This window comes from Euphorbia lathyris, chromosome 4 (genome assembly GCF_963576675.1).
Source record: "Euphorbia lathyris chromosome 4, ddEupLath1.1, whole genome shotgun sequence".
Taxonomy (NCBI): Eukaryota; Viridiplantae; Streptophyta; class Magnoliopsida; order Malpighiales; family Euphorbiaceae; genus Euphorbia; species Euphorbia lathyris.
In genome coordinates, this window is record NC_088913.1 from 79303618 (window position 1) to 79329553 (window position 25936).

A 25936-nucleotide genomic window follows, 5' to 3' on the forward strand; every position below is an offset into this window, starting at 1 on the left:
ATGTCGTTCTGAACAATTTTAATTCTTGAATATTTTCATTTTGAGGTCGTTAACGGTCACTTTGAGGAGTTAGTTAAAATTGAGTTGCCACTAATATTAAAAAGTGTAAAGTTTAGTGGCCATACCATTAAGAATTGAAATTCAGTGGCCACAATATTAAAATGTGTAAAGTTGAGTGGCCATGGGTGTAATTTACCCCTTTTAAAAGGCATATTGAGGAACAAACATTGACCCGGTGACGCCATTACATAATGCAACTGATGAAAGTAAAAAGCTCAGTTTAGTGGCTAGTGCAGCAGATTCAAAAGAAAGAAGAGAAAACCAGAGAGGGAGAGAGAGCAGACGGGACGAAGGGAGTAAACATACAAGGAAACAGAAGAACTTTTCAGGTTAAGTTCTTCAGTTCTGATCTGCATTTTTTAATTTAGTTTTCTTGTTATTTCATCATGAGATTTCGAATATATGATTTATGTTGCATATAATGTATTCTGAGAAGTTACTGATTTGGAATTTATGCTAATTGGATAATATGTGCTCGCTTTTTTTTATTTTTCATACGATTTACAGATACGGTGATACATTGAAATCGATGATTTGTTTTATTTGATTATTGGATTATGAAATCGATTCTCTAGCTTAGTAAATGAACATTTCTCAACTTCTGAAATTCCATTGAAATTGATCCATACTTCCTCAGCTATCATCAAGAAAGCAAAAATGGCTGAGATCGTCTTCAGTTTTGTGGTGGAGGAAGCGTTGAGCAAGGTTCTTTCACGTATCACTGAAGAAATCAAACTAGCTTGGGGTCTTAAGGATGAACTTAACAGACTTCGAGATTCATTGGCCATGGTTCGTGATCTGTTGCAAGACGCTGAAGAACAACAGAAAGAACAAATGGCTGTCAGGCGTTGGCTGAAGAAGCTCAAGGTTTGGGCCTTTGATGCTGAAGATCTACTTGATGACTTGGCCTATGAATTTCTTCGACAAAAAGTGGAGATCGAAAATCAGGGAGAGGCAAAGGGTCGAAACTTTTCAAAATTCTCCTTCGGAGTTCACTTTGCCCAGAAGACTTTGTTTCATACCAAAATGGCTCACAAGGTGAAGAACCTAAGTAAGTCACTGGATGAAATCAAGAATGAGGCAGTTAGTTTTGGGCTCAGACTCATCTCTTCTGATAAAAAGTGGTCCGAAATCAGTTGGGTTAGTATGACAGACTCAATAATTGACCATCCGGTTGTGGCTAGGGAAGCTGAAGTCTCTAAAATTGTCAATTTATTGGCTGATTGCCGCAATCAACGAGCTCTAACTGTTGCTGTCGTCGTGGGCATGGGTGGGATTGGGAAGACTACTGTAGCTAAACTGGTGTGTCAAGAAGCAATGGACAAGAAGATTTTTGATGTGAAAATGTGGATTTCTGTTTCTACTGACTTCGACGAGCAAAAAATTCTAGGAGAAATGTTGCAAACTCTTAATAAAAATGCAGGAGGGATAACCAACAAGGATGCAACACTTCGGCATCTTGCAGATGAACTAGAAGGGAAGTCTTTTCTTCTTGTGCTTGATAATGTATGGAATCAAGAATATGAGAGGTGGGATAGATTAAAGAGTCGATTGTCATCAATTACTAAAAGCAACGGGAATGTTGTTCTTGTCACAACTCGAAGTGACCAAGTAGCAATGCTAATGGAAACTTCCCCACAGTTTAGGCATAAACTCCATTTGCTTTCCAATGATGAATGCTGGTCCATAATTGAAGAAATAGTGCTAGGAGATAGCAAAGCATCAATTTCTTCAGACTTGGAAGCTATTGGGAAGGAGATTGCAAGTAAGTGCAGAGGATTGCCACTAGCTGCAAGAGTTATAGGGGGGACATTACATCGGAAAACAAGGAAAGAGGAATGGTTAGCAATAAAAAATAGCAATGTCTTAAATGTTTCATCAAGTGAGGTTAGCGTCAACTCTATTTTGAGACTAAGCTTTGATAGATTGCCTTTCCATTTGAAGGCCTGTTTTTCTTATTGCTCAATTTTTCCTAAAAGTGCTTTTATTTGGAGAATAGAGTTAATTAGTCAATGGAGAGGTCATGGTCTTATTGACTCATCTGTAGAAAATGCAGGGGACAGTTACTTTAATGAATTGCTTCGTAGTTCTTTTTTTCTGGATGCAAAATATGATGAATTTGGGCATATAAAAGTTGCAAGGATGCATGATCTTATGCATGAGCTTGCAGTATCTATTTCCAAGTCTGATACAATGACTATGGAGAATTGCTCAGCTGGAAATGATACATCTCATATTCAACATCTGAATATCATCCCTTATGGGGACTCTGGAGGGAGAGTACCAATATTTCTCAGACATAAAACTAAAGCATTGCGCACTTTATTTGCAGCAAGTGCTGATGTATTTTATGACTCGTGCAAGTTCAAGAGTTTGCGGGTTCTTAGATTAAGGGGTAGAAATGTCAAAGTATTGCCAGCTTCGATTGGGAAGCTGAAACATTTGAGATTTCTTGATGTCTCGTACAGTGAAATTAGAGCATTACCTGAATCCATCACCAAGCTTTACAATCTGCAAGTATTATTGATGTTGGAGTGCGAATTACTTGAAAAGCTTCCCAAAAGATTGAAAAACTTGGTTAGCTTGAATCGTCTTATTTTTTCTTATGAGAAGCAAATGCCAAGTGGGGTAGGTTGCCTAACTAATCTTCACAGGATTGTTTTTTTTGTCGTGGGCCCTGATCGAGGAGGTAGTATTCAAGAATTAGAATGTTTAAACAACTTAAGATTTGAATTGATAATCAGTAATCTAGAGCTGGTGAGAGATGAAGAGGAAGCTAAGAAAGCAAATCTGCAAAGTAAAAGGAAATTAGATAAACTAGAACTTGTGTGGAGTGGTGACAGAGACTACAATGGTGAAACCGCATTCCAATCACATGATGAGAACGTGTTGGAAGGTCTCCAGCCTTGTGAGGAGTTGAAAGGATTAGTGATTAAGAATTATTTGGGAAAACAATTTCCCTCATGGCTGTTGACAATGAAAGTAACTACATCTGCTGGTGATTGTTGCTCATTAAACAATTTGGTGTGGCTAAAATTGGAAGGCTGTAGAAGGTGTGGAGAAATTCCAACAGCAGGGAATCTTCCTCTTCTGAGGAAGCTTGAGTTAGTAGGATTGGACAATGTGGAATACATGGGTGATGAGTTTTATGGTAGCAACGAAGCAAGCACAAGCAACGAATGGGTACTGTTTCCTGCTCTAAAAAGATTAGTTATTGGTTCCATGGGGAGTTTAGTTGAATGGAAGACACCAATAACATTTAACGCATTTCCATGTCTGGAAGAGTTGCACATTTCCAAGTGTCCTAAGTTGAGAAACATCCCGATAAGTCATCTTTCTGCACTTGTGGAGTTTACAATGGAACAGTGTGATGCATTTGACGAGCTGGTATTGGACAATGTCCACCCTTGGAGTTCTCTCCGCCTGTTACACATAGGAAATTGTGGTAATTTTGCATCTTTTCAAAGTGTACAAGATCTCACCTCCCTTCAGGTTTTAAGGATCCAATACTGTGATAAATTAATCTCTATTCCAAGACGGCTAAAACTATATTCGTCACTAAGAATGTTGTTTATCTGGAAATGCCACCAGCTGACATCTGTTCCTGAAGACTTGCCGGAAATAGGTTCACTTGCTTCTTTAACTATAGTTAATTGTCCAAATGTGACCAATTTCACAGGGGACATTTTACAGCGACTCACCCAATTGATAAACTTGGGGATTAGTTCTTTAGTCATAACAGGTCAGAATGATTACAAATCTCTGCCTGATCAACTTCAAAACCTCACTCGCATTAAGGTATTACAAATATGGGATTTTGATGGCTTGGAAGCTTTGCCAGAGTGGTTTGGGAAATTCTCATCTCTTGAGTTGCTTGTCATTGGGAACTTTGCCAATCTCAAGTATCTACCTTCAGCTACAGCTCTTCAAGGCCTTTCCCAATTAAAGGAGCTGAAAATTGTGAACTGTCCATGCCTCAAGGAAAGCTGCGCAAAGGGGAGTGGCTCTGAATGGTCCAAGATTTCCCATATCCCGAGAGTTGTTATAGATGAAGGTAATCTTAAAAAAATTTCAACCTCAATCTATTTTTCTTAATTCTGCTCATATAGTTCCTTTCTTCTTTCCCCTAGTTACTTACTTATTTTTGTTGATTTTGTAGTTATTCTGAAAGAATTAGGAACTTAAAACATCACTAATCCTCTGCGATGACTAAAAAAGAGTGGGACTTCCAAGGTTTTCCATTAATTATTATTGAAGATTAATTGTGGAGTTAAGGTGCTAATTCAATTTCAGCCAAGTTGGGAACCTTAAAGAAGAAACTGTATGTTCCACTGAGTTCTCAATTCTTAGCTGTTTTCCTAGCTAAATGATTTCTCTTGTTTATTCTCTCTTCTCTACAAGAATGTCTTGGATTCTAAAATTATGATATTACAGTTATTTCTGCAGAAGTTTGAGCCTCAAAGAATGCTTGTTTAGGGTCTTCAAAAGTGATTCCAAAGGATGATCATGCAGCCTTCGTTCGAGTTCAAAACTACAAACATTTTGTGGAAAATTTTGATTACTGGGGGGGTTCAGTGTCCTCGCGACACTCAGACTAGCCACCCTTTGCATGCAAATTTGCTGAATCCCCACAGCTCTAGTAAGGGGATTGGCGAGAGGCATAGAATCCCTGGGACAATCAGTGGAATGATCCGAGCATTACAAAGGGACCGCCCGAGACCACTTCTGTTGAAGTCATTGTACGTAGCTTCACCTGTTTGAATATTGTTATACTTCTTATTTTATAGTAACGGTGCCTCAATATGTTCTGATTGAAATATGATCTGGTTGCTTTGATTACTTTTTTCTGTACAGGATCTGTCAAATCCATATGGTTTCACTTTTATTGATTGTTGTTTTTCTGTCTTATTTTGCTAGAGAAAGCCACATATAGAATGTTATACTTCACCCCTTTTAATATAATGCTGGGAAGTTGAAGTTGAAGTTATCATCAAAATATAATGCCATTAAATGTTGAAGTCTTGTGCAATTTAAGAGAGTAGACCTTCAACTCTAGATGAAGTTTCTTGTCCTGCATTCCATTAGAACATATAAGTCCTGTTCTGCTTAGAAATATCTGTTGTATCAATCACGGCGTTTATGATTAGTTGTTCCGAAGATGTCAACAGCTGCCCAGTTGGAGAACTTCTGCAAATTTCATTGCGAGTGAAGTCATCTTAACTAGCCAAAGTCATGAAAAAGGTTAGTTTTTATTTATTGTAGTGTAGCATTTTATTAGATGTTAACATTTCATAGTCTCAGAATCTAAGTAATTTGAAATGCTTTTAATGTGAAACGTCTCATATTTCATTAATGATAGAAATCTAAATTAACACTTAGTTGGCTTTTGAATGATTAAATGAAACTATCTGTTTCTGTTATCTGTTCAAGAATATCTATGTGAAGTTCTTTTTCGTCTTAATACATCATTTGCTCCTGAACATGTCCAAAAAGATTGAATGGTCCCCTGAACTTACGTGATTTCTCGTTAATCCCTTAACTTGCTCAAAATAACCTATTAGCTACCTGGATTTACTTAAAGTGGTCTATTAGCCATCTGAACTTGCTTACAATGAATCACGCCCGTGGACTTGTTTAAAGTGATATATATTGCTATTTGTCTAAATCTATAATAAAAATTTAAAACTTAAAAAATAAAGTCCTAATTTGTGATTCTAAGTTTTTAAAATAAATTTTCTGTTTTGTACATTTTTTTTTTTTTGCGTTTTTATAGATTTATGGATTTAATCATGACACTTTAAACAAGTTTAGAGTCTAATGAGATATGCAAGTTCAGGGGCCAATCAAGTCGGGGGTGACAGAGAACAACCAGTGAAAAAGAAGGCGAAAGATCAAGCTGAATCCAGATTCAAGTCTGACAAGGCTGCAGAGGAAGCTCCAGCATCGATAAATGGATCGAATCTTGAAGAGGAAGCCATGGTTGAGCGAGGGCCAGAAATAGAGAAGGGATGATGGATCAGGTGCATGCAATGGATTTCTGCTACCAAAATTTAGCTACTATTGCTTATGGGTAAATTACATCTATGGTCCCTCAACTTTATCTTTACTTTCTTTGTGGTTACTTAATTTCAAAACCGAATATAAGCTCATGAACTTTAAACTTTACTAACATAATGATTTTTTTTACTATTGAACAAGTCGAAATGACCAATGAGAACCTCAAAATGGAAAATTCTAAAAAATTAAGTTTTTTAGAAACACATTTTCCATAGAATCACCATTTTTAATTTCTCAAATCACGTTTTTTCTCCTAAGCAAACAACACCTGAATAACCCCGAATCCAAAAAGTTCAAGAATTAAATTATTGTTTAGAATATAATTTCTACCAACTCTATAATGGATGATTAGCTACGCTGTTGGACTTGTCACCAAAGTCAACAGTAAACGGGACTATTATGTTAATAAAATAAAAATATTAGATGTTTTAATGTTCGGGTTTGAAATTCAGGAGCCATAAAAAAAAAACTAAAGTTGAGAGGCCACGAGTGTAATTTACCTCTGTTTACAGTATCTCAATCTCTTTCTTCTCTCCATTTTTCTCTTTCTTTGGTTTACAATGTTTCTTTTTTTAGTTTCCTGCATGTCCATCTTCCATTATTAACTGTTTACCTTTGTTATTAATAGATTAATGGCTTAATACATCATTTGCCTCCTGAACTTGTCCAAAATGGTTGATTGGTCCCTTGAACTTTCAAAGTGTCTCGATAGCCTCCTGAACTTGCATAAAATGTTCAGTTAGTCCCCTGAACTTGCGTAAAATGCAATCAATTAATCATTCGGTTGTAAAAAAGTAAGTCAAATGCGGAAGATATGTTACACGTGCCTTAGAATGTTATTACATACTTCACAAAATAGATTAAAACATGTTAAAAAAGAATTTCTTACTTATTCAACTATAAAACATTTTCTTCTCTAATATTATAATCGCATATCCCGATCTTAGTCGTTTTACTTTTTTAAGATGTGTGCAACATATCTTCCGCATTTAACTTATTTTTTTACAACCAAGTGATTAATTGATTATATTTTACGCAAGTTCAAGGGGCTAATTGAACATTTTATGCAAATTTAGGGGGCTATCGAGACCCTTTGAAAGTTGAGGTGGCCAATCAACCATTTTGGACAAGTTCAGGGGCAAATGATGTATTAAGCCTAGATTAATTATTAGTATTTCATAAAATTATAATTTTATCAATATTAAATAAATACAAATAATTATCTATAAAAATAAATTTCATGAAAAGCCTAAAAAAGCTACTGTTTTTATAAAAAAAGTTAAAGTTGTAGTATAAATCTAACCGAACACTATTTTTTTTACGATTTGAAGTGAAACGCTAAATGCTGTCCGAAAATCTAAAACAAACTCTTGCAAAAAAAATCATTATTCTTTTTTATTATTATTATTATTTTTGTTTTTCTTCTATTTGTAGATTCTACAGTATATTTATAACATATTTAACCATAATGTCTACCTTAACGTTCATTGTTTTGAGTTGATTATGGACACTGATTTCACATAATATGAGGGTTTTTCAAATTAATCTCTTTGGAATATTAAACTTATGTATTTTAGGTTTGCTTATATATTAGGGGTGAATAGGGTTCAGTATAATTCGGAAAATCTCTAGTTAATGAAGTTAATGGTACAATTCGGTTTGATTCTAAAGAAAAAGTCAACGGTTCAATCCGATTCTGAATTTTTTTCGGATATTCGGTCCGGTTCTGAAATCTGCAACGTATTCACTCAGTAATATTAGGAATTTAAAAAATTTCAGTACAATTCGGTTCGGTCCTAAAGAAAAATTCAACGGTTCAATTCAATTTTGGATTTTTTTTTATTCGAGTATTTGGTCCGGCTTAAGAATTTCTAAGATCCACGCTCAGCTAGCAATTTCGTATTCGAGTTGTGTTCGTGTCGTGTCATTTTCGTGTTGAAAAGAGTAAACTCAAACCTAACCCAAAAACTTTCATGTCATAATCGTGTTAACCTGTTCGGATTTCGTGTCGATTTCGTGTCGTGTTTTCGGTTACCTGTAATTTTGTTATGCATATATATTAATAATAAATTTTAAGAATATAAGAAGATGTAGTACTTTTTTTTAATACCATGTCATTTTTATATTAGTATGTTAACATTAACCATCGAAAAGTTCGTTAATATCATGATAAGAGGTCACGTAATGTGTTTATAACAATTTAGGAGGTTTGAATCATATTTGTAAGTAATAATTATAATTTTATTATCTTTATTAATAAAATGACATATGAAAATACGAGAGAATATAATAATAATTTTAAATATTCGTGTCATTTCGTATCATTTTCAGGTTAGCATGTCAACCCTAACCCAACCAAAAAATTTACGTGTCAGTTTCGTGTCAACCCAAAAATGACACATCACCTACTAAACTAACCCAAACACTAAAATTGTGTGCCGTGTAATCAAGTCGTGTGTACTTTTACCATCTCTATGCTCAGCTTAGTGTGTAGTGTAATATGAATAAAAACATTTTAACTAGATTGCTTTAGATATAATTCCATGTATATTTGTATGTAACATGTACTACTCCCTCCATTCCCTTATATAGACCATTCTAACAAATTAGTTTTTTCTCTAAACACAAGCCATTCTAGAATACTAAAAACTTTTAGTTTAGTTTTTTGGTCCAAATATTAATTTTTTTTTATTGGTATATGTGTTTTTTTTAATATTTCAATGCTTATTCTCCAATAGTGACAAAAGAGAGAATTTTTTTTAGTTAACCAATATATTTCTTAATTTGCGTGAAATACACTAGAATGACTTATATAAATGAATGAAGGGAGTAATATATTTGGAATGTATTAAAAATGTTTTGTCTAGTTTGAATTATAACTTAAACTTTTTTTTAAAAGCAAAACAAGATCTTAAATTAAAGACGCAATAGCCTCATGAATTATAAGTTCAAATCAATGTGACAAATCATAAAAACTAAAATTACTAGCATAGGAAAGAGCACGTCTAGCTACTAAGTGAATTGTTCTATTCGCTAGTCGAGGGACAAACTCCATCTGAAATGCTTTATCTAGCATAAGAACTTTACAATCCTCAATCAAATCCCCGAATACAGAGATGCCTAAGATGTTGGAGTTCCATCAACGATCAGTTTGATATTAGTTTTGAACACAACCCTATCCATTTCATTATCAATGCCCCACATCAAGCTCGCCCTCGAAGCAAAGGCTTCAACTATTCTTACATCATGAACCCCTTCAATCAAACCCAACAAACCTTCTTCATCCTGTACCACAGCTCCCCAACCACAATAATTACTTGACTGAAATGTTGCACTATCTAAATTACATTTCAACCAACCATTCCCCGGGCAAACCCACCGAGCCCCACCCTGTTGCTGCTTTATTTCTGTCAACCTCCGCTGGCCAGTCTCATCGACTCGTACCTGCCAATTTCGCTGTTGAAAAACAGCAGCAACCGTCGCTTGCAGTGAGCGGTGAGTCTCTGTCCGCTTGGTATGGAACTGTAGAGTACTCCGACCAGCCTCCACATTCAACCTGCTACCCCTTCGGTTCATGTAGGTACGAATGCAAAAGCAAATTATTGGGAGTTTAGGGTTGTGAAATTAATTAGGAGAGAAAAGTTGGTTAATTTTATTAAAAGCTCCAAAAATAGTTATCAACTGTAGTTTTGTAAATATAATCGAACACTATATTTCTAGTTGTTCGGAGAAAACCCGCTAAACGCTAAACCAATTCTGCAAACACATTTTAAGGTCATTTGGCATTGTTGTAGTCAAAAGTGCAGATTTGTTTATAAGCTAGAAAAAAACTATAAATTGCGGTAAGTTTTAAGCATTTTTCAACTTTTAGAAAAAATTTACAGTATTCCAGGAGTATCCTAAAATTGCTCTAACTTTTAGGGAAATCAATTTTCTCGTTATAGCTTTTGCAGCTCTTAAGGAAAATAATTTTCATTTACCAAATACTGCTTTGCTTTTAGTTATGGTATTAAGGGTTAGTTATGGTATTAAGGGTAATCCATTGCTTGTCGATCATGTCATCAATTACTGACATATGTTGAAAGGTTTATGGAGTTTTGTTTTTAATTCTTTAATTAAATGCAACAAATAGGTAGGCTGGCCGAATTAAAGAGAAAAAATAGTGAAAAAAATAGTGCAAATCTTTGGCTTGCCACGTCATTGCTAACGTGGCATCATAATAGTGGAAAAAATAATGAAAATCTATAACTTGCCACATCATCCATTACTGATATCAAGCCACCGATCTATGTATATATTTATTTAGAAATTCAAGTTGTTTTAGAATTACTTCACTACTATAAATATATACATCTTATGAAATTACTTAGGGGTGCTTCTGTTTGTCTTTTCACTTCAAAAGGGAGAACTTTAGGTGTTTCGTTACTGATCTCATACTTGCCTTTTACATTTGAAAAGCAGCATTAGGAGTTTGGTTAGTGATCTCTTGTTTACATTTTACACCCGAAAAAGCAGCATTTTACAAAAGCAGAGAATATCTGCTTTTTGGAAAAGCATCTTTTTCCAACAGCAAACCGTAACAACAAACAGCAACAATAAATAGCAAACCATAACAGCAAACTAGTAGATAAAACAAACATGCCCTTACTCTTTTAATGAAGATTCAAACTTTAACCCTATATACAGGGCAAATTGCACCCATGACCACTCAAGTTATTGGTAAGTTATAGAAAGATTATTTAACTTCATTTTGTTTCAATAGAGTATAATATAACTTTCACTTTTATTTCAATAAATTCATTTCCATTTCAAATATAAAAAAATCAATGAAATAGTGACATTATAATATCGTTAAAAATGTGTCTCTCAAAAAAAAAAAATCGTTAAAAATGACCAACTTTTACATATAATGACAGCCACATGGCATGAAAAAAATTTATTTATTTAATTAATTCAACTATTTGAAACTAGTACGTGACAGTTAAAAATATTTTATTTTTCACATTGCCACATGACTGTAATGTTATATGTAGAAGTAAATTGTTGAGTGACTTTTTGTCTCTCAATTTTTCTGGATGACTTTATTAAAATAAAAAGAAAAATGAAATGATTTTATTGAAACAAAATAAAGTTTAGTTGATTTTTTAAAATTAACTCTAAACATTAATGACCATGGGTGTAATTTACCCTATTTTTTAAGTATTTGAATAACACAAATCAAGTCTTTGTTTGGGAGGAAGTTAATAGAAGTAAATAGAAGTAATGGAAGATTAAATACCACATTAATTTTGTTTGAGAGTTGTTTTTGAAAGGTAAATGATAATTAATTGAATTACTTTCTTTAACCTCCAAACTCTAACCTCCAAAGTTAAACTTCATTAAATGTTTTATTTCTAGAGAATAAATTTAACTTTTACCCATTAATATTTAAACTCTCAAACAAATTTAACTCTCAGTTCTAGGGTTGTGCATCGGTTCAAAATCGAACCGAACCGAAAAAACCAATAACAAAATTACCAAAATAATTGACACCGACACCTAACTGAATAACATGTAAAACTAAAATGAACCGAAAAACCAAATTTAGCTAAAAAAATCAAAATAACAAATAAAACTTACTAGATTTTCTCATTTAATTTACCTCAACAAAAAAAATGAAATACTTTCAAAATATATTTATATTGGCTTATTATCTCAACCACAATAATAAAAAAATTAAACTTGTAAAATCAAATATATGTTTATGTATAATATGTGTAATTTGGTGTGGTGCAATTTTTTTACATTTTTTTATTAAACCGACCCGAATCGAATACCAAAATGCATCTAAAAATAAAACCAATGCCGAACCAAAGTGATAAAAAACCGAATCGAAAAACCGAATTTAATTGGTTCGGTTTGATATGCGGTTTACATCCAACCGATGGAGACCCATACTCGGCTCATTTAACCTTCATTTAAACTTAAACTCCTTTTCAAGCAAGGTTAAGAAAATAACCTTTATTTAAACTTCTTCTCAAGTAAGGTTAGGAAAATAACCTCCCTTTAATAACGTCGTCTAACCCCCAAACAAGCAGTATATTTGTTACTTAGCAATTCTAGGGTTTTAGGATTGCTTCACTACTTTGAACATACACATTCGGATTTACTCTTTTGACTTGCTAAGTTGCTATTGATTCATTGTTTCTCTCAATTTTATTTTTATTCAATGATTCATCTTCATTCGTTGATATGGAGACCACAAAAATCTGAAAGGAATAACAATAAGATGGAATTTGGGACGAGTATTGCTATGAATTCAATTCTCAAGGAAATCAACAATGGCTGCAAGAAGAATTTGGTATTATCTCCATTATCGATTCATATTGTTTTGAATATGCTTGCATCTGGTTCACCAGGTCAGACTTTGGAGCAGTTGCTACACTTTCTTCAATCCGATGATATTTCTCATCTCAATGCTCAATCTTCCATTCTTATGGAACTTGCTTCCAGCGATACTTCGATCCATCAAAATCCAAGCAGTGGCTGGGGACCTTTTGGTTTTCCGTTTTGGAATCTGTTCTCTCCAAATCGAAGCTGCGAGGGGCCGATGATATGTTTGGTAAATGGAATATGGGTGGATAAGCATTTCCCTTTGAAGCATTCTTTCAAACAGTTGGTGGAAGATGTTTACAAGGCAAATGCTCAATCTGTTGATTTTCTAAACCAGGTACATATGTTCATCATTAATATTATTTAATTTAAGTTCAAATTAGTTATGATTCTCAAAAGCAATCCGAATCTCTTAGAGCTCATAACAAACGAATCTTCCTCTCCTGATTTCTATATCTTGTGATCTGCACATTGGATTTACCGGGTGTTTGTTAGAAGGGATAGGTGAGATAGGATAAAAAGAATGAGATGAGTTATCCGTGCTTGTTTGGAAGATAGAAGAGTGAAACAGATAAGGGATAAGGAGAGGTGGTATAAGGAGGTAAGATAAGATCCTGCGATTTTAACCGGATGGAAAAGTCTATCTTATCCATCAAATTAATATTATGTAGTTTAAATAAAGTTAAAATAGTAAAATGTATTATTTTACCCCTATCTCTATTCCACATCCTTAAACATTGAATAATAATTCTCGACTATCATATTTTTATCCCGATCCCAACCCTTTATCCCTATTCCAACCTTTATCCTTATCCCAATAGAATATCAAACGTCCCGTTAGGGTTGCAAATTTGTCCCTATTTTAAATAACATTTTCCATTAGTTAATTAACTTTTGAGGCCAAATACAATTAATATAAATTTAGGGTTGTAAATTTGCTCCTATTGTGAACAAACTGATTTGAGAATTATTCGACTGCCACCTCTCCATCAGAGACTCGAAACGAGTTTTGTAAATAAACTTAAATAGTTTTGTATATTTTGACAAGTTTTTTTTATAATTTGTGATTAACTACAGTTGACATTTTGGTATAATTATGTTAGTAACAATATAACTATTGTAGATATAATTGATATTTGAAACATCAGATCTTACAATCATTTTTTTTGTTAGGCGGAGTAAAATTACACAAGATATCATGGCAGTTTCTAAAGCAGACTCTGCAAAATGTTGTGCTCCTGATTTCGTTTATCTTTTGATTTATAAATTTGATTGGAATGCTAAGGAAATTTCTTCCATAGCTCGTTTTTGCTTTGATGCCCACCATTAGGTGTTTGCTTTCTCTACATAGCAATTCATATACATGATTAAATTCTGATTAAGTTGTTGGTTTTAGGCTGCTAATTGAAGGACCCAAAAGACGGATTACCAATAACAACAATCAAATACGCGGAATACAAATAACAACACCACACGGATCAATCTAACAAACAATCAACCAAAGCACAACCCAAGTCCAAATCAAAATAGCAACTATAACCACAAGAATGGAAATCCAAACCCACAATCAACAACACAAGATTTATACGTGGAAAACCTCTTCGGTGTGAAGAGTAAAAATCACGGGACGTTTGAGGAGTCCACCCTACTTCTCTTATTATGATAAAATTGAGGGCAAAACAAACCCAACAAAGTCTTACAAAAGGTTTATAACCCACCAACAATCATGAAACAATAAGAGATTTCAAGAAGTAGACAAATACCAAGAAAGAGAAGAAATCAGTCTACAATCTTCCCCAACTCCGAACAGACCTTTCCGACCTCCGAACAGCGATCCCAACGGTGAGAATACGGAACAATATGTCTAGAAGCTCCTGTCCAAAAATCGTGACAATCCGACGGTTAAATCTCCGGGAATCGACAAAAACGTGAACTGACCTAATGAGAGAAAATGCCAAATCCGAAAATCTCCTTTTGGTGTGTCTTTTCTTCTTCCTTCACTTGTCTCAATAAATGACAACTCATACACTTAAATACATATTAACTTAGCTTCTCTAAGAAGCCAAAATTAATATTAAATGGACCTTAAATATGGGCGGGACCCATAACAATCTCCCCCTCCAGCCCATCACGGAGAGAAGAAAAAACTCAAATTCTTCAACGTTTGAATCTCATCCCGGAGAGCTTACTACAAAGCTCAAGCTTGCTTCCGAGAACCACCTTGGTTAACATGTCTGCTGCATTTTTATCTGTGTGGACTTTCTTTAACAGCAATTCTTTCTCTTCAATCACATTCCGCAACCAATGATATCTGATATCAATGTGCTTGGTACGAGCATGATACATGGCATTCTTGCTCAAGTCCATAGCACTCTGACTGTCACAGAATGTCACATACTCACATTGCTTCAAACCCAACTCTTGAAGAAACCTCTTCAACCAAATCATCTCTTTACACGCTTCCACAACTGCTATATACTCTGCCTCAGTAGTGGACAATGCTACACACTTTTGTAGCTTGGATTGCCATGAAATGGCTCCCCCTGAAAATGTAAACACATAACCTGAGGTAGACTTTCTATTATCAAGATCACCAGCCATGTCTGCATCTGTATATCCCTCAAGAATCGGTTTGCCACCTCCATAACACAAACTCAATTTGGAAGTACCACGCAAATATCTGAAAATCCACTTAACAGCTTCCCAATGAACCTTACCCGGATTGGATAAGTATCTACTCACTAAACCAACAGCCTGTGCAATATCTGGTCTAGTACAAACCATAACATACATCAAAGAACCAACAGCAGATGAATAAGGAACAAAAGACATACTTGCTTTTTCTTCACTTGACTTAGGACAAGCTTTATTACTCAACTTGAAATGAGCGGCTAAAGGTGTATTAACAGGCTTGACATTCTTCATATTGAACCTTTCAAGCACACGTTCAATATACTTTTCTTGAGATAACCACAATTTTCCAGCTTTCCTATCACGAGCTATCTCCATTCCTAAGATCTGCTTAGCTGGACCCAAGTCTTTCATGTCAAATGACTTGGACAAATCCTTCTTCAAGTTGGAAATCATCTCTGCATCTTGTCCAACTATCAACATATCATCCACATATAAAAGAAGGATAATAAATTTACCTCCAGGGAAATTTCTAAAATACACACAAGGATCTGCTGAAGTTCTATTATAACCATTTTTTGTCATAAAAGAATCAAACTTCCGATACCATTGCCTTGGTGCCTGTTTGAGCCCATAAAGACTCTTCTTCAACTTGCAAATAAGCTTTTCTTTTCCCTTCTCTTCAAACCCTTCAGGTTGCTCCATATATATCTCCTCATGCAAATCACCATGTAAGAAAGCAGTTTTCACATCAAACTGCTCCAACTCCAAATCAAGACTTGTAGCTAAACCTAAAACAGTTCTTATAGATGTCATCTTGACAACAGGAGAGAAGATCTCATCAAAATCAATGCCTTTCTTCTGATTGCAACCCTTTACCACCAATCTGGCTTTGCGCTTCACTATCTTATCACCATCTTTCTTGTTCTTGAAAACCCATCTGTTTTTCAAGACCTTCTTACCTTTAGGAGGCTTCACAAGCACATATGTCTCATTCTTTTTCAAGGAATCCATCTCTTCCTTCATAGCATCAAGCCAAAGATTTTTGTCTTTACTAGACAACACTTCTTCAAAGTTCTCTGGCTCCCCCTCATCAGTGACAAAAATAAACTCTGAGCTTGGATATTTTGTAGAAGGTTTTCTTTCTCTAGTTGACCTTCTAACCGGTGCTTCTTCCACCAAAGGAGCTGGCTGCTTCCCCTGCTCATGAACATCCTCTACATCATTCTGATCATCATGTGGAACATCATCAAATTCTGGTACACCATCACCATCATTATCAAATTCTGGTGCATCACCATCTTCATTTGGTTGTACCTCCTCAACACCATTAAGTGTTGCTTCAACATTCTCATTTATTGGCTGCTCAACAGATATAGGAATAGAAACAGAAGACACATCAGTAGTATCAAATGACAACGTAGGAGTAGAATTATACCTTGTACTTAGAAGTTCTGAGCCCATCTCGTGCTCAAAGAATACTACATCTCTACTTCTCACCACTTTCTTCTTCTCTGGATCATAGAGTCTAAAACCATACTCCTCATCACCATAGCCAACAAAAACACAAGGATTAGTCTTGGAATCAAGCTTTGATCTCTGTTCTTTTGGCACATGCATGTATGCCTTGCATCCAAAGACTCTCAAATGTGAATAAGTAGGATCTCTACCCTTCCATGCTCTCTCTGGTATCTCAAGGCCAAGAGGAATCGATGGTGAACGATTGATCAAGTACACTGAAGTATTAACAGCTTCAGCCCAAAATGTCTTTGGAAGATTAGACATTCTAAGCATACATCTCACTTTCTCCACAATTGTTCTGTTCATTCTCTCTGCTACACCATTGTGTTGTGGGGTGCCGGGCACAGTTTTTACATGTCTAATGCCATGGTGTGAGCAATAATTTTGAAATTCTTTAGAAGTGTACTCACCACCATTGTCAGATCGAAGACACTTCAATTTTCTTTCCGTCTCCCTTTCTACCATGACATGAAACTTCTTGAAAGTTTCAAACACTTCACTCTTTGTCTTCAACATGTAAACCCAAGTTTTTCGAGTAGCATCATCAATAAAAGTGACAAAATATTTACTGCCACCAAGAGACTCCACCTCTAAAGGACCACAAACATCAGAGTGTATCAACTCCAACTTTCCTTCCTTCTTTGTAGACTTCTTAGAAAAGGAAGCTCTATGTTGCTTTCCTGCTAAGCAATAATCACAAGGGTCAAAAGAAACAAATTTATCAACAGGAATAAGAGATTTACCTCCCAAAAGTTTTAACCCTCTGTCATGTGTCCCAATCTTCTATGCCACAAATTTGGAGAGTTCTTTTCTTCAACTGCATTTAGCTCACCAGAACATAGATTCAAGTATGTTTTATACAAAGAGCAACACAAATCACCTCGAGCAACTGTCAATGAACCCTTGGACAATCTCCATTTGCCATCTCCAAAGGTATGTCTGAATCCTTCTAGATCAAGAACATTTGCAGACAACAAGTTAAGGCGTATATCTGGAATATGGCGCACATTCTTCAATATAAGCATGCACCCAACACTTGTCTTCACCCGAATATCACCCATGCCAACAATGCTTGCCGAACTCTGATTTTCCATCTTGACACTACCAAAATCTCCTGCTTTGTAGTTCAAGAAGTATTCCCTTCTAGGAACACAATGATAGGAAGCTCCTGTATCAACAAGTCACTCTGTGCCTGAACCATCAACATGATGACACTCACTAGTTGCACAAATCAAAGAAACACCATCATCACTTTTAGAAGTGACAGCTGCAGTATTTTTGTCATCTCCCTCCTTCTGAGAATCTTGCTTCTTGCCTTGTTCTCTTTTCCAACGGTAGCAATATTTCTTTATGTGACCCGGTTTGTTGCAGTGATGACATACCATAGGCTCTTTCCCATCTCTGGACTTAGACCTACCTCTTGAGTTACCACGCCTCTTTGGACCTCTACTCTTGCCTCTACCTCTATTCTCAACAACAAGAGCTTGTGAATTATCAACTCCCATCTCCTTTCTTCTTATCTCTTCATTAAACATACTCTCTTTGATCACATCCAAAGAAAGTACACCATCCGGAGCAGAGTTACTAATAGTCACAACAAGAGTTTTCCAACTATCTGGCAATGAACTCAATAGAAATAAAGCCTGCAACTCATCATCAAGAATAATCTTCATAGTAGTAAGTTTGTTGATTATATCTTGAAAATCACTAAGATGTTCAGAAACTGACTTCCCACTTTTCAACTTCAAATTAACAAGCCTCTTAATCAAAGAAGCCTTGTTATGAGCAGTCTTTCTTTCATAAAGACCCTCTAATTTCTTCCACAAATCATATGGGTCGGACTCTTGAGAAACATGGTTGAAAATGCTAATATCAACCCATTGTCTGATAGTCCCTAAAGTCTTTCTTTTCAACTTTTCCCATTCTCTATCTTCCAATGTTTCTGGTTTGACTGGTTTGGACAAACTACCATCCTCTTTGGTTTCTGCATCAATTGGGTCATACAAATCTTTGCAAAATAACAAATCTTCCATCATAGGTCTCCATATAGAATAATTGGTTGATGTCAATTTGAACATGGAACTATTACTGCTATTAGATTCTATAGCTAACTTCAAAAATTAACCTTGCTCTGATACCAATTGAAGGACCCAAAAGACGGGTTATCAATAACAACAATCAAATACGCGGAATACCAATAACAACACCACAAGGATCAATCTAACAAACAATCAACCAAAGCACAACCCAAGTCCAAATCAAAATAGCAACTATAACCACAAGAATGGAAATCCAAAACCACAATCAACAACACAAGATTTATACGTGGAAAACCTCTTCGATGTGAAGAGTAAAAACCACGTGACGTTTGAGGAGTCCACCTACTTTTCTTATTATGATAAAATTGAGGGCAAAACAAACCCAACAAAGTCTTACAAAAGGTTTATAACCCACCAACAATCATGAAACAATAAGAGATTTCAAGAAGTAGACAAATACCAAGAAAGAGAAGAAATCAGTCTACAATCTGCCCCAACTCCGAACAGACCTTCCCGACCTCCGAACGGCGATCCCAACGGTGAGAATAAGGAACAATATGTCTAGAAGCTCCTGTCCAAAAATCGTGACAATCCGACGGTTCAATCTCCGGGAATCGACAAAAACGTGAACTGACCTAATGAGAGAAAATGCCAAATCCGAAAATCTCCTTTTGGTGTGTCTTTTCTTCTTCCTTCACTTGTCTCAATAAATGACAACTCATACACTTAAATACATATTAACTTAGCTTCTCTAAGAAGCCAAAATTAATATTAAATGGACCTTAAATATGGGCGGGACCCATAACAATCTCCCCCTCCACTAATTATATAAATTATTATGATAATTGAATTCTGATTCATTATTCCCATCAAACATTGTTTTGCTTAGAGGGAGCATGTTAGGAATGAAATCAATTCTTGGGCAAGAGAAGCATCGAAAGGGCACATCGATCCACTTCTTAGCGCTCCCATCAGTAACGATGCCATTCTTGTACTCGCAAATGCACTCTACTTCAAAGGAACATGGGTTGATACATTTAATACCTCAAATGCTGTACATGAAAATTTCTATCTCCTTAATGGAGAAACTGTTAGAGTTCGCTTCATGAAGCAATATAATACTTCTAACTTTTATGAATCATTTGAGGGTTTCAAGCTACTTAAGATGCCATACGAAATTGGCCAATTAGACAGTAAAAGATATGCCATGTATATCTTTCTTCCCGATAAGTACCGTGGATTACAAGAACTAGTAGAAAAGTTCAACTCTGATCCAAGATTTTTTCTGGAGAATCGTGAGCTTCAGGAAGTCAAGATTAATCAACTATGGTTGCCGAAATTGAAGTATGAATATGAATTGAATGCTTTAGGGAGCATGAGAGAATTGGGATTGGATTTGCCTTTTGATGATAAGAAAGCAGAGATTAAAGAGATGGTTGAAACTTCAGAGGTAGTTTATGTATCGAACGCAATTCAGAAATCTTATATTGAAGTAAACAAGGAAGGCACAACTGCAGTTGCTGTCACGGCTTTTGGACCGGTGATCGGATGCTCAATGGGTCACTCCATGCCTGTTCAATTGAATTTTATAGCAGATCACCTGTTCTTGTTTATGATCAAAGAAGAGGTTTCTGGTATTGTTCTTTTTGTTGGAGCTTCTCTCAATCCTCTTTCATAGGAATTAATCATGGTAGCCTAGCTAATTTAATGCTTTTGCTTGATTATTATTATGAATTTTTTTAGGTTAAATTCTTGTACATATTTCACTTTTTTTTATTAATTGAAGTGTCAAAGTCTCGAGATGTTTTCAAACCCTGGATTTTCTGAATTTTATTAAAATTCTAAAACTTTAAAATTTTACAGTACAAATTCCTCATTAATTGTCAAAATTTAATGTATAGGAAATTTTTAGTACGATCAGTTAGAAATTCCTTCTAAAAATCTACGAATTGTAGCTCATTTAACAATACGGGTTGGATTTGTAGAAAGAGATCTCACATTTGATTTTCATAAAATAACCCGCAAAGTATTATCTCAATAGAAATACTTATAATTTAATGCAAAAAGAAAAAGAAATTCCCTTTAAAAATAACTAAAAGGGTCAAACTTTCATCATGATCTCTGCTAATTGAATGTTGGGTTTAATCCAACTTTCGAGTTGACTTCTTCGTTAGTTTACCTATAGTGAGATTGGCCCTTAAGATACACTTCAATACCAAAATTAGTAGCTATAATAATAACAAAGAAAGTAGGATATTGCAATAATAAAGAGAAAAAAAAGAAGATATTATTAATTTGGGTAAATAATTATAAAATCCTCATGTTTTTACATAATAAACTAGCAAGTCCAACATATTATTAGTGAATTACTATACCCAGCCATGAATTCCCACCCCTAGCCCCGTAAAAAGACCGAAATACCCTTTACCTAAAATTTGAAAAAACACAAAACCTCTCAAACACCATACACACTCTTTGATCAAATCTGGACTAATTTGTAAACCAAAACATGGAGCGTAACAACAACCGTAAAGGGAAAGCGAAAATGATAAGATTTACCGTTTTTGTTTTTTGATTTATGCTTAAAAATGGAATTTGTGGGAGATTTTTCAAAAACGCCGGAATTGCAGTCGGGCGTATGAACATCACGCCCAACCTACGGTTCCGGCGTATGAATATCACGTCCGACCTGTGGTTCGGGCGTGATAGCCTGTCGGGCGTGATATTCATACGTCGGAACCGTAGGTCGGGTGTGATGTTCATACGCCCGACCTATGGTTCCGGCGTGATGTTCATACGTCCGAGGGGTTTTTGATTTTTTTTTTTAAAAAAAAAATTATATTTACATTTTAATTAAATTGTTAAATGTTTAGATTAATTTGGGGTTTAATTTATATGTGAAATTTTGATATTAATTTTATTATAATTTATAGATTAATTTTGTAGATTTTTAGTTAAATTTTTGTAATTTTTAGTTTGTTTAATTTAGTTTAACTAAATCTTTATTTTGTTAAATTTAGTTAAATTTTTATTTTGTTAATTCAGGTATTTACGGGTTTAATTCAATAGCAGACTAATTTTTTTACGGGTCTAATTCAACAACAGACTAATTTTTTTTTACGTAACAGGTATTTACGGGTTTAATTCAATCGAGGACTAATTTTTTTTACCCTCCCGACACGCGGGCGTATGGTTATCACGCCCCACCGTGAGGTCGGGCGTGTGGCTATCACGCCTCACCGTGTGGTCGGGCGTGATAGCCCCACGCCTCACCTTGTGGTCAGGCGTGTAGCTATTACGCCCGACCACACGATGAGGCGTGGGGCTATCACGCCCGACCACACGGTAAGGCGTGATAGCCACACGCCCGCGTGTTGGGAGAGCAAAAAAAATAGCATTTTCCCACCCTTAACCCATGAAAGGGCATTTTTGTCCTTTCACGGGGCTAGTGGTGGGAATTTGAGGCTGGGTATAACAACACCCTATTATTATTATAAGGTCTTTAAGTTTTATTTTAATCAAATCTTTAGTCATTCCATTTGTTTTTTAGATGAAAGTACAAAATTGCCCCTAGTTATATACATAAAAAAAACTTATTTTTTAGTTTCAAATTTAATCTAAATAGTTTTAATGACGTTTTTGAAATATATACACCAAAATTGATATATACTTGTGTATACTAATCATAAAAAAATATATTATTTATTCTTTTAAATTTTTAAATTTTTATTTTTTAATATAATATTTTAATACTTATATTAATATTATGAATTTTCAATGACTTAAAAAAATCAGATTCTATTTGTTGATTCATAAAATTTATTTGAAATAAATAAAGATTACTTTTTTTTATGGAAATTGGGACAAGACAGAACTTGGACGGGGTGAGCACCCATGACCCAAGAACTGTCAAATCCGTAATATATTAATAAAAGAAAAAAAGTGAGTGTTTGAACAAGAGAAGAGGAAGAAGAACAAACAAAAAGAAGGGGGGGGGGAGGAGAAAAGTTAGGAAAAGTCAAGAAAAACGCAAGTGTGAAATACTACAAATGTCATCATTGATAAACTTGTGGCAAAAAGCAGGAGTTAAATGCCACCAATTGATCACTGAGGAAGAGACTCCAAACTTTTTCAATGCATCGGCAACTCTATTTCCTTCCCTAAAGATGTGTGAAAAGAGAATGTTCATCCTAGAGTAAATGTTGAGACAATGCAATCAATCTTGTTGATTACTCCAAGGAACATCCATGGAACAATGTCTAAGCAGATTAACTACGTACATTGAGTCTGACTCAACCCAAAGCTGAAGCCAATTTTTCTCCCAAGCAAGTTCAATTGCGAAAATAGCGGCTCTCAATTCAGCCATATAAGCAAAAGAATGAGGTGTAGAAAAAACAAAACAATCTTTGGGAAAGCCTCGATAGTTGCAAAAAATACCCCCCGCTCCTGCCTCGCCAGGTGTGCCAAAAGCAGAGCCGTCCACATTGACTTTAACCTAGCCCGGAGGAGGTTTAAGCCAATGGATCGGAATAATGTTGGGAGCAGGAGGCGACCTAGGAGAAGCCAGAAGACGGGATAAGATAACATCATCTCTCCGCGAAGAGAAAAAACCTTTAGAAGTGGCAAAGGACTCTCGAATCATTCGAAAGAGGGTGATCTTCGAGTGCTGAATAGAAGGAGAAACTTCTTTAAAGATTGCTTCATTCCTGCAATGTTAGATTAACCAGACGCAAGTGACAGCGGCAACAAGATTACTTTTTATAATTTTATAAAGTTTTACTTTTATTTTAATAATTTTTGAAATATTTTTTATTTATTTTTTTAGTCAATAAATTTTACGTTATTAAATTAAATTCTATAATTATATAAAACTTAATAAATTAATTATTTAATATAGGAGAAATTATGATTATGTGGAAAAAAGAGGAAAAAACATAAAATAGGAAAAATATAATATGTTTATTATTAAAACATATACTAAAGGTAATTTTGGTATTTTAATTTGTTTTAGTATAGTTTGACCATTAACTCAAACATAAGGACTAAAGAGTTGATGAAAATAAAAATTGAGGGACTATATAATTATCTGTTAAAACATGAGGACTTACTAGTGTATTAGGTAAAAACAGAAGGACCTTATAATTATTTATCTTATTAATTTATATTGAAATTAGTGGGGGAAAAGTTCCCCTAAAAAACATATTAAGATTCATAATACTATTTTAAGGTTACTCGTTTTCCCGTTATTTCGATTCGTTTCGGTTTTTAGTCCGAATCGACCGACGAAAACCCCTACAAACCTCCTTTAAATCAAATGCAATAAATAGGCGGACAAAATGAATATAAGGGAGACAATGGTGAAAAAAATATTGAAAAATTGTTGTCATTGATTGCTAAAATGCAGCATTGTGAAAGGTTTAGGTATGCTTTTATATACACACATTTATAAGTTTTTCAGTTTTATTGAGTCGCTTAGCACTCTATTAGGAAATCCCATATATATTCCATTTGAATTATATTAGGAAGGTTATGAATCTGAATTATATTATTATATTAGGAAGGTTTTTTTATGCCTATTTAGAATTATTTCAATATAAATTATACCTACTTTCAATATAAAGAATTTTTTTTAAGATAAACCGACTGAATTTATTAATAGCTAGCTGAGACATCCCGTAATAGACTGTCTCGGATAATTACAGGAAAAGAATAATGAATGCAAAAATTAGCATAGGAACGAGCATTCCTTGTCAAAACATGGACTGCTTCGTTCGCTAATCTTGAAACATAAATAACTGAAAAACCAGTGTTGTTGTGTAGGATAGTTCTTGCGTCAGCAATCACATTTCCAAATCCCGTTAGTTCCTCCTTGGTTGAGTGGATTGAGTAGACTATTCCCTTAGCATCTGACTCAAAAAATAATGGTAGTATAAGCGCTTGAGCCCATGCTAAACTTTCCTTCAATGCAATAGCTTCTGCCAGTCTTGCCTATAAGAGACCTTCCCTGTGCATAAAGAACCTCTTAAAATAGAAATTTGGACATATTTTATACCTAAAATATCATATTATTTGGTCATTTTCTAGGTATGAATGAGTATTAGTATATTTTTAAAAAATTACTATATATACAGTAAAAAACAAATTGGGCCCCTTTTGGATTAGGTCCTAGACAATCGAACTCATGACATATGCTCAGAGCCGGTCCATAAACATTTGGGCTGAATTATTGTCCTACTAGGTTATAATTTTCATTTTGAATTTGTAAAAATACTCAATATAAAAAATTTGATCCGTACAAGTTGTTATGTAATTAACTCAATATGTTATATTATAAAAAAAATATTGTTTATTAAATCACATCATAAAACTCAAATATCGATCCCAACCCATATAAGACTGTAAAAAATGCATATATTATTTTTAAGGATAAGAAATGGTTTGTGGTGGTACATAAATATTAAGACCTTCTTATAAATTGTTGTCCTACTAGATTATAATTTTCATTTTGATTTTGTTAAAATACTCACCATAAAAAATTTGATCGATACAAGTTGTTATGTAATTAACTCAATAGTAGAAGTAAATTAGTAAAAATTTAATTATGTTCTAAAAATATTGGAACAAGTAAATCAATATATATTAGTTATTTTAGATTGAATATATATTAAAATTTTGGTTTAAGAAAAAAATAAAGATTATAAAAAATAATTATTAAAATTATATAATATTAATAATAATAAAAATAAAAACAAAAACAAAACATATATGAAAAATGAAGAAAAACGAATTTTATATGATAATAATAAGAACGAAAATTAGGAATACAAGAAAATGAGAATCAAAATATATACAAATCCAAGAATCAAACTCTCAACCTTTCAAACAACTTTAATATACCTTTACCTTCAGGGTGCCACTATATTTTGTTATAAATCCAAGTCTACATAATTTTTAACCATAGCAATCTTAATAATTATCAAATTTGAAAGAAATTCCGATCGTAGGCCCCGTAAGTCGGAGACACTAGGCGGCCGCCTGTGCCAGATGCCCCTAGAGCCGGCCCTGGGTATTGCTCATCTAAATGCTCAGTCTTCCCTTTTAATGGAACTTGCCTCCACCGGAGATACCGGTGGCAGCGAACCGATGATATGTTTGGTTAATGGCATATGGGCAGATCTGCTTTTCCCTTTGAAGCATTCTTTCAAACAGTTGGCAGAAGATGTTTACAAGGCCAAAGCTGAATCTGCTGATTTTCT

The 25936-nt window shown here is 34.5% G+C and overlaps 1 protein-coding gene across 7 annotated transcripts; it reads left to right on the forward strand.

Annotated features, from left to right (window-relative positions):
* Positions 1-265: 265 nt before the first annotated feature.
* On the forward strand, positions 266-7386 carry LOC136226558 (putative disease resistance protein RGA1). Of its 7 annotated transcripts, none has more exons than XM_066015118.1 (6): positions 266-389; positions 698-4114; positions 4220-4381; positions 4495-4799; positions 4915-5301; positions 5897-7384. In XM_066015118.1, exons 2-3 carry the CDS (start codon positions 718-720, stop codon positions 4243-4245), a joined length of 3423 nt encoding a protein of 1140 aa, XP_065871190.1. In that variant the 5' UTR covers positions 266-389; positions 698-717; the 3' UTR covers positions 4246-4381; positions 4495-4799; positions 4915-5301; positions 5897-7384. The 7 variants fall into 7 exon arrangements, with proteins under 7 accessions (XP_065871190.1, XP_065871192.1, XP_065871193.1 ...); XM_066015120.1 differs by having other exon boundaries at positions 5208-5301; XM_066015121.1 differs by having other exon boundaries at positions 5219-5301.
* The last annotated feature ends 18550 nt before the right edge of the window (positions 7387-25936 follow it).

Bases quoted from the DNA above. Each gene is read 5' to 3' on its own strand.
- LOC136226558 (XM_066015119.1), top strand. From the start codon at position 718: ATGGCTGAGATCGTCTTCAGTTTTGTGGTGGAGGAAGCGTTGAGCAAG. The intron at 4,115-4,219 runs GTAATCTTAAAA...TTGATTTTGTAG, and splicing joins GAGAGTTGTTATAGATGAAG to TTATTCTGAAAGAATTAGGA.